The following is a 16196-nucleotide window of genomic DNA, read 5'->3' on the forward strand; positions in this document are numbered from 1 at the left end:
AATAAGTCACATAAACAAACAAACAAACATAAACAAACATAACAAACAAACAAACATAATATTATACAGTAATCTTGTATTTTCGCTTGATGTTCTACCTGGTATAAATTCAGTCTGGTCATCACGTATTAGAGAATTTAAGGTCATTTCAGTCTGTTAGAGGTACAGACATTTATTATTTTATACAGAGCATTTAATAAAGTAATCTGTCTCCAGTTCTTTAATTGGTTTCTGTTTTTAGTACCTTTTGGTAAACAAGTGATAGCTCCTCTCTTCATGGTAAGAGACACCTTATTTCTTTCAGAAACATCTTTAATAAATCAGAAAATCCAAACCTTCATATCTTTCCAAAAGTACTTAAAGAAATCTATTGGAAATCCATTTGTTATTGGACTTTTGATCTTTTTCATGCTATTTACTCAATGTCTTTTTCGAATCTGTCTCTCTCCTTTTTATATATATATAAAATCCTGATGTTCATTTAAGATTGAATCGCTCTGTAATTTCTTCACCCTTATCCGGAATAATTTTGTTTATTGATTTGCTGATATAATTTCTATTTTCAAAATTCAGAAAACTTTTATCGCTTTCTGTACATCGTCATCCCATAAGATTCTGATTCTGAATTCCTCTCATTTCTTCTTCTTCAATCTGCTGCAATTCCAATTTCAGTTTTGCAAGTACCGAAAGTAAGGTTTCATCTATTGTATGAAAATCTTTTCTAAGTGTATTTTCACTATCTTTAATTCTAATTTCTAATTCATTGGTCTTATCTCTTGTTTTCTTTTTGAGAAAAGATGAAAAAGAAATTGATTCATTAACCTTGCAAATTCAGAATCATTTATGCTTTCCACCTTGCTATTACTATCTGAGCATTCGACTCCTGTTTCCTTCAGGATTGATCTAACTGAATCTGCATATTTTGGATGTAAAAGTAAGGAAGTATTAAATTTCCAATAACCCCGCCCTCTTTCCTGATTTATAGTGTTGGAGAAAGTAAAGCTAATAGCTGAATGAATCTGTTTTATATCCAGGTAAGATATCAGAATCAAGTGTAACATTAACAAATCCTGTGAGAATATTAACGAAAACAAACTTTTCATATGGGTAAAGGCATCCTAAAAGTCACCTTCCGTGAGTAAAATTGAACAAAAAGTTTGTAAAATCGCAATAAACACGCACAAAAATGTACTCGTATTTCCGCCTATTACGGAAAACCCCGACAGTTAATGAGCAGAGTAGGTATCAAGTGACATGACGTCATGTGTGCCTGTTGCTGATGGCTTTCACTTTGATTTTACCTCACAACTTAACAGTGTCTGTGGATTCTGATGCAATAAAAGATGTTCCTGATGTCATTTCTGAAATGGATATTAGACCGTATCAATACGATCCGATTTTACAGGGCGGTGGGGTAGCCTTATGGTTAAAGCGTTGGCTCGTCACGCCGAAGACCCGGGTTCGAATCCCCACATGTGTACAATGTGTGAAGCCCATTTCTGGTGTCCCCCGCCGTGATGTTGCTGGAATATCGCTAAAAGCGGCGTAAAACCAAACTCAGTCAGTCAGTCAGTCCGATTTTACATCTTGCAAGACAATCTTGCAGTGAAGATGAAGAAGAATCAAGGGAAACGGAGGCAATGCTTGATGTCAAAATAATTTTAAAAAATAGACCATATAATATATCAGAAATATTATTTGTCAGCAAAATGTGATACAGTCCAATCAGCACAACTAACCCTATAAATTAATGACCAGTCCCTAAGAAAATGTGTTTGAAATGTGATAACAATCACAAAAAGTGATTATGCTTCAAACGGGGAAAATGGAAATTATCTGCTGGAAAAAATACACTGGAATTATTTTGTTGAAAAAAAATTAAGATCCTAGTTTTCATTAATAACATATCAAGTTTCAATACAAGATCCCAACCTGGTCGAGTTGAGATAACATAAGCGACGCAGATAAGTTATTCCCCGAAACTGGTGAATTATAAAATACTAGTCAGGACAATGTATATGTTCCCTAGTTTTAGCTTAATGCAAATAGTTATGGTGCTCGGTCAAAACGTTAGAATGACATCTTGTCAGCCAATGAAATACAGATCAACTTTCTCGGCACAGACTACTGGCAAATAGCGAGTCTGATGCCGACGTGCGTAATTGGAAAAAAAAAAGGAAACAATGAATGTAACAACTATTTCATGATTTACGGTTGTATTTGGCAATTTTTCGGGTAGACCGTGCACACTATTTAGGGCTCCAAATCGGAACGAATGTTATATAGCGAAACATTTTGAAACTTATATGAAATCTCTTACTGATTTTGATAATATGTATATCATGGGTACTAGTGTAACTGCCCCAGCTACAAAAGGCCCCAAACAATTTGGTCATTGATCCTGATTTGGTCAAATGTATTTAAAATGAGTAAAATATATACCATAAATGCATAGTTTTTGTCAACTTTGATATTATGTTCTTCATATAAAGGTTATTAGGAAGAAATATTTCTCATAAATGTTGCATTAGTAAATTCATAACTATATATATAACTTTTATATAAAGAACATAATATCTAAGTAAAAAAATAATGCATTTATGTCATATATTTAATCATTTTAAATAAATTGGGTTATTTTGACTACCACCCATCACAATCGGACTTGATTTAATCTATGTTACAAAATACCACTGACAGTAGGTTGTTACATGGAATGATGAAGTATAAATGAATCTCGTGGGTGCTGCTTCCTTCTTCAGCCTTGGTTTTGGATTTTCATACCCTATGTGTGCATGTCTCTTTCATATGCGCCCGACTCGATCGGGAAATTTCTCCTGCCTAAATCTGTCTTTTTACTTTGCTTTTTAAGGAAGAAATTGTGGTTCTTTCCATTGTTGGATGATGCCGTGCATCCCCGTGCAACACAATACGCCATCGTACCTTTCACACGATTTGTATCACTGTAGCGCTTGGTCTTTGGCAATATGGCTGACTCTAGTCAAATATGACGTCACGAGAGGAAAGGTCGCGTGAGTTCCAGCGGAATATGCATAACGGCCGAAGCTCAGATAACCCAAACTGATTTCGCAATTAAATCATAAGCAACCATATGTTTGAATAAAAAATCGGAGTACATGTTTCTGATGACTTTGTCTTTCACCCAGAAAAAGTATTGGAATTGTCTAATATTCTCCTTTAAGAAGAAATTCAGTCTTGCTTGTTGTTTAGGTTGTTTTTACACCATTTATGCTTCTTAAATCATTGTTAAGCTCTCTCCAAATGTCTACAAGATCAAGCGTTTCATTTTTTCCAAACGATAGGTGATAATACATACATTATTACTTCACAAGGAAAGAAAGAAATATTTTGTCGAAAAAGACCAAAACATCGTCTGTTTCCCGGAAACAAATAGCAAGAAAACACATTGAAAAATTACATTGATTCTATGTCAAAATCAATCAAGCAATCGACTGTTACATACTTTCATATAAAATTTATTATCACATTTCTTTGACGATATGGCCACTGATCCTGATCCGATAAGGATGCATTAACATCGAAGAAAGGCCGTCCGTCCACATAAATATAGACAGTATTGTTATTAATTCAAACAAAAGAATATATTTACGAGAAATATATACTGTTTAAAATGAAACGGTAGTAGCCCTACATCACAATTACACAAGCTGTTCGGTTTTAAATCCAATTCAGAGTTATTATAATTTCGTTATACAACCTCTAATTTCACAGTAGGTTTATCTCCTAACTATACACGACGCAAGACACGTCACTACACACTACAATACACCCGACGGTATACTCGACACGACACACAACACTGAACACGACATTATACACGAAACTATACACGACACCATACACAACAATACACCCGATGCTTTACACGACACTATACACAACACTTTACACGACACTATGCACTACGCTACACACACATGTGCACCACATACGCGCACAAGCACGCAAACGCATTCATGCATGTACATGTATATATGCATACATATGTAATACATTTGAATTTGAACAACGCCTCGTAACACCGTGTAAATATACCTCTTCAATTCAGATCTATTGATCCACTCAATCAGCGAAACAGGAGCAACACTTGATGTGGGTACTTAACAATTGTATTCCTGAAGGCACAGTCAATCACTCCCTTTTCCCACGCTAAACTGGATGAACAAGAACCTCGTCACCGTTTCCCCTACATTGTACACGATCTCATGCTCCGCACTGCCGTGGTTCAGCACGAGCAAAGCCCATGCCAGACTACCAATACCAGACGACCAATACCTATACGACAGTTCATGGTCTGGCTCACTTATACACAAAATGAAACTGGAACGACCACTTTTGGACTTTGCGTGTTTTATCACACGTCTGCAATTGAACTATTTCCTTTCCCTGATGAATACTGAAGCCCGAGTTGGCCTGCGTTGCGCACAACGTTTCCGACTTCTCCGTCATCACAAGCTGATCTCTGGTGAAGGACCACCTTATCCCATCCTTTCGTCCATCTTTACACGGACACTCAGTTACCCAAAGTAAATACGTTATTCTATCGTATCCAACACACCTGTTTCCATATTTTAACCTTCCGAAATTATCGAAGGCAAATGTATTTTCTGGAATGATAACAAATGTTTCACATTTGGATGTCATTCCTATGTATTCGTCATCATAAACGAAAAAACAGTTCTTGGTCTCCGCGTTTTGAATTTCTCCGAAAAAGGAATCGTCTTTTGATGGAATCTTATATTCAGGTATGACGTTCTTCAAGTACCAGCTGAATGATTCACTTTTACGTCTCAATCTCATTTCCTTTCTTTTTCTTATTGAAATCCAATCAGCGTCAGTGAAGACAGGTACCGGGTTCTGCCAGGCTTTGACAGCAGCACGGACAATGGATTTATATCCGTCCATCCAAACTTCAGCCACACGCAGGTTGTTCTTTGCAACGATATAATTCTTGTCTTTTGCTTGACCAAAGCTGTACTTATTGCTTTTAAAGATGTGACCCACCTTTGAACAGGGGATAGTTTCGATTCTACCTCCAGTCATCCATACATTGAAAGACAATTCAAAATGTTCCCCTCCCCAGATCTCAAGGCCGTCATCGAAGCGTCCGACAGTATGGAAATACGACTTGCTGATTGCGATGCAGGAACCTTGAAGGACGGGAACAGGAATTGGATCCCATTCACTGTTTCGGAACTGGCTGTGGTAAGTCGGCAGCGGTAACCAGCTGTACCTATATCGGAGCAAACACGATGGACATGAATAATTTCCAAGGAATAAATTTTACAACAAAGATCAAGGTTGGGTCGTATTTGCTTCTAATTAGCTAGTTAATGGGGAAATATTTATGCGAGCATGCATGTGTAATTAATAACTCCTTGTTTAACGACCTTTTATATGTAGACCACCTCCGTGGTGTAGTGGTTAGAGCGTCCGCCCGGATCGCGGAAGGTCGCGGGTTCGATCCCCGACCGCGTCATACCAAAAGACGTTAAAATATGGTACTTGTTGGTCCCTGCCTTACGCTCGGCATTAATGGGTACAACAAGGACTGGTCGTCTCAGAGTCAGTATAATGTGTCTGAGTGGGGTATTCATGCTTCACTGCGGCGTGGTATGTCAGTGGGCTAGCACTATAAGTCTGGGCTAGTACAAATAGCCGCACATACACATACACACGCATGCACGTCGTCATATGAGCCAAATATTCTCAAGCACGGCGTTAAAACCATTTCACCTCACCATTTATATGTTCTACAACGTGCTATAAGATGACATGATGTTTCATGTAAGGAACGTAAATCTCACCTCGTATCCCATCCAAATCCTCCTCTGAATTTGACCTTGAAACCTGTGTACAGGTTGAATGTATCGCCGTCAATTGCAGCAATGTCAGCTTGCACTACAATTGCAGATTGACTCTGAATCCTCTCTAGAAGAGGTTCCGCCCATCCCTCACATACCTCCATGTGAGCGTCCATGAATACAACCACGTCCCCTTCCGTCATTTCCTCTCCTTCCAATCTCGACAATATCAACCCTTTACGTTCTGTATTTCGAATTATTCGAATTTTTGAATCCAGAATTCTTAAATATTCCTGAAAGTCCGCCCCAAGATAGGACAAGGTGCTATTGTCATCCACTAATATAATGTCTTTGAGAAGTTGCGGAGGTGTCCGATTTAAAATTGCGTACACATGACGTAATAATGTCGTGAGAGCCTCGTTGTAGAGCGGAGTGACAACCGACAGAGTTGGTAGTGCCGAGTAGTTGAACATCCTTTTCTTGCACTCATCTGGTCTCTCGTCAATCACATCTCGCGTGACCGAGAGCTCTTCACTTTTTGTGACATTAAAACTATAAAAACTATCCTTTGGTCGCTTGTGTGTTTTCAACATTTTAGTTAAGTGTGCATGAAGCCTACCCGACTTTTGAACATCAAGTGAATATCTAGTAAACGTATAATCTTTTGCTGATTTCTCTTCCAACAGCGTGTCGATCAACCTGAAATGATAAAAGAATTAGTGTGAACTGTACAATGGCAAACTAGTGTTGAACAATGCTTGAGTTCAGGATGTGTGTAAATGTTTTGTTAAGAAGCAGTAGATGCAATGGTAAGCCGGTTACTATATATATTGAGACTTGTTTAGAATATATAAAACATTCTAGAAGATATTTAATGCCAACACGGGGAAAGCACATGCCTATATCATCTCACGTTACAATTAGTCCATGTGCTATTGAGGACAACATTTTTCAGCGTGTTTATCTAGCCAGTGTTAATTGTACTGTCATTGAATTTGTACTGTCACTCTATTTTGTAACTCATGATGTGTATTTTGTATTAATTCGTACATCTATTTGTATGATACAGTTGTACATTGTATGTCATGTCTTTGTTGTTTGAATGCTTCACACTGTGAACCTATTTGTATGATACAGTTGTACATTGTATATTCCGTTCTTGCTGTTTGAATGCTTCACACTGTGAACCTATTTGTATGATACAGTTGTACATTGTTTATCCCGTTCTTGCTGTTTGAATGCTTCACACTGTGAACCTATTTGTATAATACAGTTGTACATTGTATATCACGTCTTGGTTGTTTGAATGCTTCACACTGTGAACCTATTTGTATGATACAGTTGTACATTGTATATCACGTCTTTGCTGTTTGAATGCTTCACACTGTGAACCTATTTGTATAATACAGTTGTACATTGTATATAAACGATTTTTAAACAATTCTCAATATCAACAGTCAAAGTCAACCCTGAGGCATGTGCTATATACATTCTATACAGCCATGTGCTGTTTATTTTTCTGGAAATCATTCCAGAACGTGTTTATGTCCATTGGTGAAATCGTGCTCGTGCTCAAGGACATTTACATCTATTCTTTTGCTAAACGTCATCAATCGACACAGGTACAGGCTGTTTCCAAGGTCGATCAGCCGTGTTGTTGTAGTTCAAACTATCGACTTGCTTTCATGAAAATGCCATGGTGTGTTATTTTCAAGTACTTGAGGAATATGTTGCATTTATATATTCTTGAACATCTATAATCAATGCTACAACTCACATAGTGTTGTACGGCGCACCCCGCATGGTGTGTAAGTGAGTGAGTTTTAAGCCGCTTTTAGCAATATTCCAGCAATATCACGGCGGGGGACACAAGAAATGGGCTTCACACATTGTACCCAAGTGGGAAATGAAACCCGGGTCTTCGGCGTAACGAGCGAACGCTTTAACCATTAGGCTACCAAACCGCTCCTCAACCCGCATGGTAGATGACTTAATTTATTCTTACAGGGATAACTATTTCAAATCACGAACCATGAAGGATCTTTTTACTAATATAAGTTCTCATTTAATTATTGCATTTTTAAAAGAATTAGACTTGTTAACTGATTTGTAAATTGATACATATTTTATTATGGGTAGTTTAGATTAGTAACTGAGATTGTTAGTTGCTGTACCCTCAAAGGGGGTTGAAGTTGCGTAAAACTATTGTCCTCCTGCGAGGATACGTAAGGAAATGTAAGTGTACCAGCTGTTTTAAATGTCTTTTCATTTTAATTTTGGGTCAATTTGACTTCAATCGCCAGCGGCTGAAGGGATCATATAAATCCAGCTAGGGTCCATACAGGTAGCAAAAGTAATGTAAGTCCCCATGCTCCCTAATTTTGTGATCTACCTTCAGTTGTTGGCGATCTATAGCCAGTTTTTATATTGTATTGTCCAAATATTAGTTTTAACTTTCCACACTAGTTTTAGTTGTAATTGTGATATTCTAGTTGTTTTACTGTCCTTCGTAGACAGGTTTTTATCATATACATATATTCCATTTAAATGTCAAATACGTTCTCGTCACGATATGGCTGAGACACTGCCGATGTGACGTTAAATATTAACTCACTCACTCACTCACTCACTCACTGATTTATTCTTACATATGTGACATCTAACTGTTCTATCCTGTCATATGTGTCATACCTCAGTCTTATTTCATGTATTTTGTGTCACACCTAAGTGTTATATCTTGTTTCGTGTCAAAAACAGTTATATTTTCTTATTTATGTCACACCTGACTGTTACGTCATGCATGTGATTGTACGTCACACATGACCGTCATACACTGTGATTTGTTACAACTGTCTGTCATACCGAGTTTTTTCTGTCACACCTGACTGTTATGTTCCATGCCACAACAAACCTTTATATCCCGCGATATGTGTTTTAAATGATCGTAATAATTATTTCGCCTGCAAATTTCAATATGTTTGTCCTGATTTGCGTTGAACTATGATCAACTAATATTTCAGTTGATATTTACTGTAATAACATTAGTTCGTAAATCTCTCTCATCAAATAATGTCTCATTGAAATGTTTATATTAAGCATTAAGCAGGCGCCACCTAGTGGTTATACGGGTCGGCCTTGTATTTGCAGTGCTCCGTGTAAGTGCTTGAAAAGTGCCCTAAACGTAAGTTTGGACTTGTAATTTCACTCCAAATACGTGTACAAGTGTATGCAATTACGATGGGATGTGATAACGAAACATTTCGAGCCAGAATTTGATGCTTTTTAAGCGTATTTATGGCCTTAATGTCGGTGAGAGCGAGACGAGCCGCCATCCGAGATCACGGGCTGCACGTGCCCGCGGGACCTAGACTCTATCTTCACATTGTCCTGCTCTTGTCGTTGCTACTCGTCCTTTCCAACGATATTGAGTCAAACCGAGGACCACGAAGACAAACAACTATTGAGGGAGAGGTTTGTGATTCCGAAACGTTAAAAGAAATTAGGGATGTGAGACGAGAGACACAGAAAACATTTGAGAAACCTTTCGGTCAAATAACAAAATTAGAACAGGATGTGGTAACACTCACAGAAGAAAACGAGGAACTAAAAACAACTGTGAAACGTTTAACAAATAAATTGACCATCTAGACAATAACTCAAGAGAGAACAACATGATACTGTACAACATCAAAGAGACATCTGGAGAATCAAACGAAGACGTTAGAAATAAAGTTCTCGATGTTATAGAGAACAAAATGAGTATCACAGACATAAGAGAATTTGACCGTGTCGTTCGCCTTCCTTCGAAGTCACGTGGTGCCAGACCGGTGCTAGTTACCTGCCTCAACTTCCGACACAGGACAAGGATTTTACAGTCAGCCAAACTTCTTAAAAGACACGGTATCTCCATTTCACAGGATTTCACGGAAAAAGTACGGTCTACCAGGCAAAAACTCAAAGGGTTCATGACCGAGGCCAGGAACAAAGGTAAATTCTCTACTCTTAAAGGTGATTAAATCTAAATTGAAAACAAACTTTATCGACTAAACGATACTGAAGATGAATTAGTTCTGTTCAAAACATTCCCTCTTCGATCTCCTGATATTGACTCTAACAAATAGGGGCGTGGCCAAGGCCCACGTGCAGTAACCAAGTCCTGGACTGCTGTTCTGTGGAATGTAGAAGGTCTAAAGAAGAAATTTGCCGGGAACATATCATCAACTTTCTGAAAAAATTCAGCTTTATATCTCTCGTGGAGACGTGGTCAGATGAAAGTGAGGAGTTATTGTTTCAAGGACATACAGTGTTTGGGAAGTGTAGACAAAAACATGCCAACGCCTTTAGAAATTTGGGTGGAATAACTATATTAATCGCCGACGCTGTCTCAGAATTTGTGTCATTAATCTCGACGGAAAGTAACAACATACTATGGTTACGTGTGCGTGTACCAGTTTATCACTTTTCCATATTTATAGGTGTTGTTCACTATTCTCCTGCAAGTTCCAGTGCACATGCTGATGAACCTATATTTACTCTTTTGGGAGATGATGTAAACAAATTCAGATCAAATGAACCTGACTGTAGAATTATAATTCAAGGTGATTTGAATGCACGCACTGGGAATGGATGTTACAAAGATTATATTGTTAATGATGACCCGAGGTATCTCCGATTGATGATGACATAGATTATATAACCGACGACGCCATCGAACCACGTGCATCACGTGATACTGTGATCAACAAACGTGGCTATGCCCTATTGAACTTCTGCAAAACAGTGGACCTGAGAATATGTAACGGCCGTCTACTTCATGATAAAGGTAAAGGTAACATAACATGTTTTGCCAATAATGGACAAAGTGTTGTTGACTATGTGCTTTGTTCGGACTATGCCTTTGAACTTTTTGAGGATTTTAAAGTGTCCGATGAAGTTGAGTCGACTCATCTGCCAATAACATTTTCGTTTTCATTGACACTGAATAACAATGAACGTTTCTACAATATTTCATCTAAAACTAGATGTCGATGGAACAATAACTGTTTACTAGAATACCTGCACAACTGGGATGTATTACCACCCGATGTTATAAACCAGTTTCATTCCTTTATTGATAACGGTGATGTTCAAGAGGCATCGTCACTTTTTAATACGGTTATGCAACCATGTGCCAGTTTCTGTAAATCTAGTGCATTGTCGACAAATAATGTTCCAAAGGGAGACAGATGGTATGACGGTGAATGCAAGAGTGCACGTGATGCCGCTCGGCGCCTTCTGGGTTCATTTCAAGCAAGTAACTGTAAATCTGATAGACAACGTTATGTCAAGTGTGTGTCACACTATAAACACTTATGTGTTGCGAAACTGTCTTCATCATTTTCAGATTACACACATAAACTTAGTAACGCACTCTCTACTAAAGACAGTAAATTATTCTGGAGAACTGTGAAATCGAAATCATCATTTGTAAACAATAATATTACACCATTTGACTGGATGAATCATTTCAAGAATGTTTTTCAGTCTTCCTATTGTTCAGCCGATGAAGAACACTTCTATATTTTTGTCAAACATTTTGTTGATTCAATCAGTGATAAACTTATTGATTCATCTGTGGACAATGACTATTTGGATAAAGAAATATCCTACCAAGAAATAGTTAATGCTATTCAAGAAATGCATAATGGTAAAGCACCAGGACTCAGTGGCATTCCAATTGAATTTTTAAAAAATGCACCTCATCATTGTATTGATTTATTGAAATCACTTTTTAATAGCATTTTGTCTACAGGTATTTATCCATCTCAGTGGACGTATGGAGTTATAATTCCTTTGTATAAGAAAGGTACAACTGATTGCCCTGGTAATTATAGACCTATTACGCTGCTTGAAGTAACTGGTAAAATATTTTGTGAAATTATCAACAACAGGTTAAACTCTTGGGCTGAAAGGGAATAATTCTTCATTGACGAGCAAGCTGGGTTCAGGTATGGTTTCCAAACACATGATAATATGTTCATTCTTAATGCTATAATCGATAAATATCTTTCACTTCACAAAGGTTGCCTCTATTGTGCATTTATTGACTTGAAGGCCACTTTTGACTCAGTTGATAGGTTTGGTCTCCTTTACAAACTGTGGCTTGGCAATGTGAAAGGTAATACCTACAGGCTATTGAAAAATATGTACCAAAATGTTAAAGCTTGTGTGTCGATGAGAGATGGTTACACACCGTTTTTTGATTGTTTATCAGGAGTTCGTCAGGGATGACAGTTGTCTCCCTTTCTCTTTTCCTTCTTTGTCAACGACATTGTTGATTGTCTATCTGCTGATGGTCAGAGGGGTATCAATCTAGACTTAGTTGAGCTGTTCATCCTATTGTTTGCTGATGATATTGCGCTTTTTGACTTTACAGTTATAGGTCTGCAAAAGAGGCTAGACAAGCTAGTTTCGTATTGTAACAAGTGGAAATTGAAAATAAATATTGATTAAAGTAAATTTAAAGTTATTGTATTCAGGAAGGCTAGTCGACTAAGACATTACGAAAAGTTCCATTTGAATGGACAGTTGTTTGAAATTTGTTGCATCATATAAATACTTGGGTGTTCACTTCTCTTCCTCTGGATCATGGTATGTTACACAGAAAACTTTGGCTGACCAAGCATGGCAGGTGTTGAATATTCTCAAATCATCGGTTAAGAATTTTTATAATCTACCAATTAATGTTATGCTCCATATATTTGATGTCAAGGTTTTGCCATTGTTACTATACGGAAGTGAAGTCTGGGGTTTCCACCCGTCGCCATCTGTATTGAATGTACACGATAGGTTCTGTAAACAGGTTTTGGGTCTTTCAAGATACACGCCAAATAGTGCTGAGATTGGTCGTTATTCATTAAAGGTAAATGAGTACATTAAGAATGTTAAATATTGGGTTCGCCTCCTGTCTCAAGTTGAGAATGTAATCTTAAATAAGGTATATGAGTATCAGTATGGTCGTGCTGAAAAAGATATAGATTGTTGGGCTTTAAGGTGAAATCTCTTTTGTACAGTTATGGTTTTGGCAATGTGTGGGCCAGTCTAAGTGTTGGAAATATTTTTTTTCTCTACTTTTATATCATTATTTAAACAACGATGTATTAATATAGATAACCAGTTGTGGTCATCTCGTATTATACTTGTTTCAAAATTGGATTTTTATCGCAGGCTCAAAGAAGGTGTAGCTTTTGAGTTCTATATCGATAGTGTTAGTGTAAAACAGTTTCGAATCTTCTTAAGTAGATTTCGTTGCTCAAACCACAATTTGATGATAGAGTACGGTAGACATTTAGGTCTTAAAAGGGAGGATCGCCTGTGCCCGCTTTGTATCATACCTAATATAGAATGGCCTTTTTATGGGAAATTAAGAAATGATATCCTCCCTAAATATTATCACATATATCCATCTGAAGTGAAATTAGCTCAGTTGTTTACATCAAAGAATACTTATATTATAAATTGTCTTGCAAAATATCTATTTTTTTGCCATCAAAGTACCGAAATAAATTTCTTTCAGTCTTCGTACCAACAAATGTATAATTGTGCAGCTCTCATGATGTAAGGTGCTCTTATGATTGTATATTCTGTTCACCTGATGTGTAATGGGCCTGTGGTCCCTTTACTGAATAAAACTCTCTCTCTCTCTCTTAAGCATTATTCACTGGGTGGTACAGGACCTATTTGTGAGTAATAAAGCTTTATCGCCTTATTTTTATATTGAATGAAATCGAGATAATACATTCCGGTGCTATCACCACTGCTCCACTGTGACAATATATCTGGCAGTATCCAAATCCGGTAGTACGTGGCGCTCAAATAATGAGTAATACCTATCCTGACAACAGCGAGGACGGTGTTCCGTGGTTTGATTACTTTCTATTGGTTCACCATCTGTTTAAACATCCGGGCAACACGTGTGGGAAACAGAAATGTATGGATATCCGGGTAACTATACATATAGATCGGGCCTTGTATTTGTCAGGTAATAGAGATCGAATCATTAACGAATATGGATATATATTTTGTATGCAAATATACTTGTTAATGAAATACTTGTTGTGTGAGAAATTACAGTCATATTTTAACAAATGATACAAATCTGAGAAATACTTTTTTGCTCGGTTGGAATTATATCAATATCTTCATTTCATATCATGTTTCGAAATATTGATAATAGTAATGACAAATGTAACTGGAATATAATAATCTTAGGTTATGCATCTTTACAAGATAATATGATGCACCTTTCGAATACATGGAGTATCACGACAGCCTACTGATGCCATGAAAGGTGTTAACGAATATCCAACTTTGTACTGCTAAATATCATTACATATTCGCGTGTTCAGCACATGTGAAGGTCTGGCATATTATGAAACAGATGGTGGTTTGTGTGTCGTTACGTCATGAATATGCCCTTTTACCTAGTCAAAACTCTGCCTAAAATCATTTTTTTCACTCTTAAATACACCTAAAAATACGCATTTGATCTTTATTAAAAACTAAATGTAAATTTAATCAAAGATGCAATGTTGACGCAAATGTTCAAAATAATATTTGGCTCTTGGAGTTTAGTAAATTATGGGTCGCCTTGCACGTATAATTTCACAACACATGTAACGTTTGTGTGCATAGTTCGGCTCTGATATTAACCTTTTTCATACTAATAAAAGGTCATTATAAATAGCTCTGAAGTCTGAGTCACTGCATGTAATCAATTTAATTAACCCATGCTCACATTATTCTGACCTATAAACAATCTGGGCTCTGATTGCAACCAACCAGCCTACATATCAATATGTAGACACAGAAAGAACGTTTACATACACTGCATTCCCTTGACAAGGGAGAGGCTTATAAACCTTGTCTGGGCAATCCGTTTTTGTTGTCACGTAAATAGTATTTGCAAAGTATATGTTTACAGTGAGTGAGTGGATGGGTTTAGTTCTACGCCGCTCTTAGCAATATTCAAGCTATATGGCGGCGGCCTGTAAATAATCGAGTCTGGACCAGAAAATTCAGTGATCAACAACATGAGCATCGATCTACGCAATTGGGATTCGATGACATGTGTCAACCAAGTCAGGGCCTGACCACCCGACCCCGTTAGTCGTCCCTTACAACAGGCATGGGTTAATGAAGATCAATTATAACCCGGATCTTCACGGGTCAAATGTTTACAAGTATAACCTAGCACATGAATATAACCTGGTATCCTGATGCATGTACATCCAGACAGTGAACCCTAGGAACAACTATGATGATCTCCTGGAATAGGGCCGTCCGGAGAAAGTTGTTCCCAGACACACTTCTATATTAATTTGAATACATGTAAATATATTTGAAGCGTCAATGTGATATTGAAAAACGGCTCCCTCAGATAGTTTTATCATACCATTTGTTGGTGAGGGATGCAGTAGTCCAGGGGACAGTTGATACTTAAAGGAAGTTATATTGTATTACTGTATGTTAGACATTTGGGTGAATTGGAAGAAAATAGACACATTTAAAATTTCAGTAAGTATGCTAACAAGTTATTTGTTGAATAGCTGCTTGTCTTTGGCTCTTGTGTTTCTATGGCAATTCTTGATTTTTTCATGCGAGTCTAAGATGTCCCTTGTATGTCACATACCTTTTAGTGGTGTAATTCCTCGTCTGAAGAAGGTTCTTCTTGATGCGTGTCTCTTCTTTCTCCTCTTCCTGTGTGTCATGGGTGGCCATGTTAGCAAGTATTCCAAAGAGCAATACTGTAGTGAAAAGAAACCAAAGAACTGCGAGGACTGCCCACAGTAACATATTTACACGTTTCCTCATGATGTGGGTTTACAGACTGTACATAGGTGTTCTAACTATATTGTTGGCTCGTTGATGTCTATCTGATGGATCATAACCCTACACGCAATGGACTAGCTTTCAATCGAAACTGGAGTGTGCAACATGTGTTGTAGCCGGATGTGGATTGCTTACTTTCGTCAATATCAACTCTCGGACACACATGCAAATGCCACATATCTCTAATCGGGCAGAAAATAACGTGACCGGTATTGCATGTCTTTACCAGGACATGAAGCATCAACACTCAACACAATGAAATGGACTGATTTATTTCACTTGATCAATGTATCAATTGCAAAGTTGATTGTGGGGCGGTGGGGTAGCCTAGTGGTTAAAGCGTTGGCTCGTCACGCCGAAGACCCGGGTTCGATTCCCCACATGGGTACAATGTGTTAAGCCCATTTCTGGTGTCCCCCGCCGTGATATTGCTGGAATATTGCTAAAAAAAGCGGCGTAAAACTAAACTCAGTCAGTCAG

The 16196-nt window shown here is 37.6% G+C and overlaps 1 protein-coding gene across 1 annotated transcript; it reads right to left on the reverse strand.

Annotated features, from left to right (window-relative positions):
• Positions 1–3481: 3481 nt before the first annotated feature.
• LOC124257697 (polypeptide N-acetylgalactosaminyltransferase 4-like) lies at positions 3482–15829 on the reverse strand. The gene is made up of 3 exons (XM_046691830.1): positions 15517–15829; positions 5850–6545; positions 3482–5275 (listed from the first exon to the last, which is right to left on the reverse strand). Exons 1-3 carry the CDS (start codon positions 15696–15698, stop codon positions 4342–4344), a joined length of 1812 nt encoding a protein of 603 aa, XP_046547786.1. The 5' UTR covers positions 15699–15829; the 3' UTR covers positions 3482–4341.
• Positions 15830–16196: the final 367 nt, after the last annotated feature.

This window comes from Haliotis rubra, unplaced genomic scaffold, assembly GCF_003918875.1.
Source record: "Haliotis rubra isolate DU_JTF1 unplaced genomic scaffold, ASM391887v1 Scf117, whole genome shotgun sequence".
NCBI lineage: Eukaryota > Metazoa > Mollusca > Gastropoda > Lepetellida > Haliotidae > Haliotis > Haliotis rubra.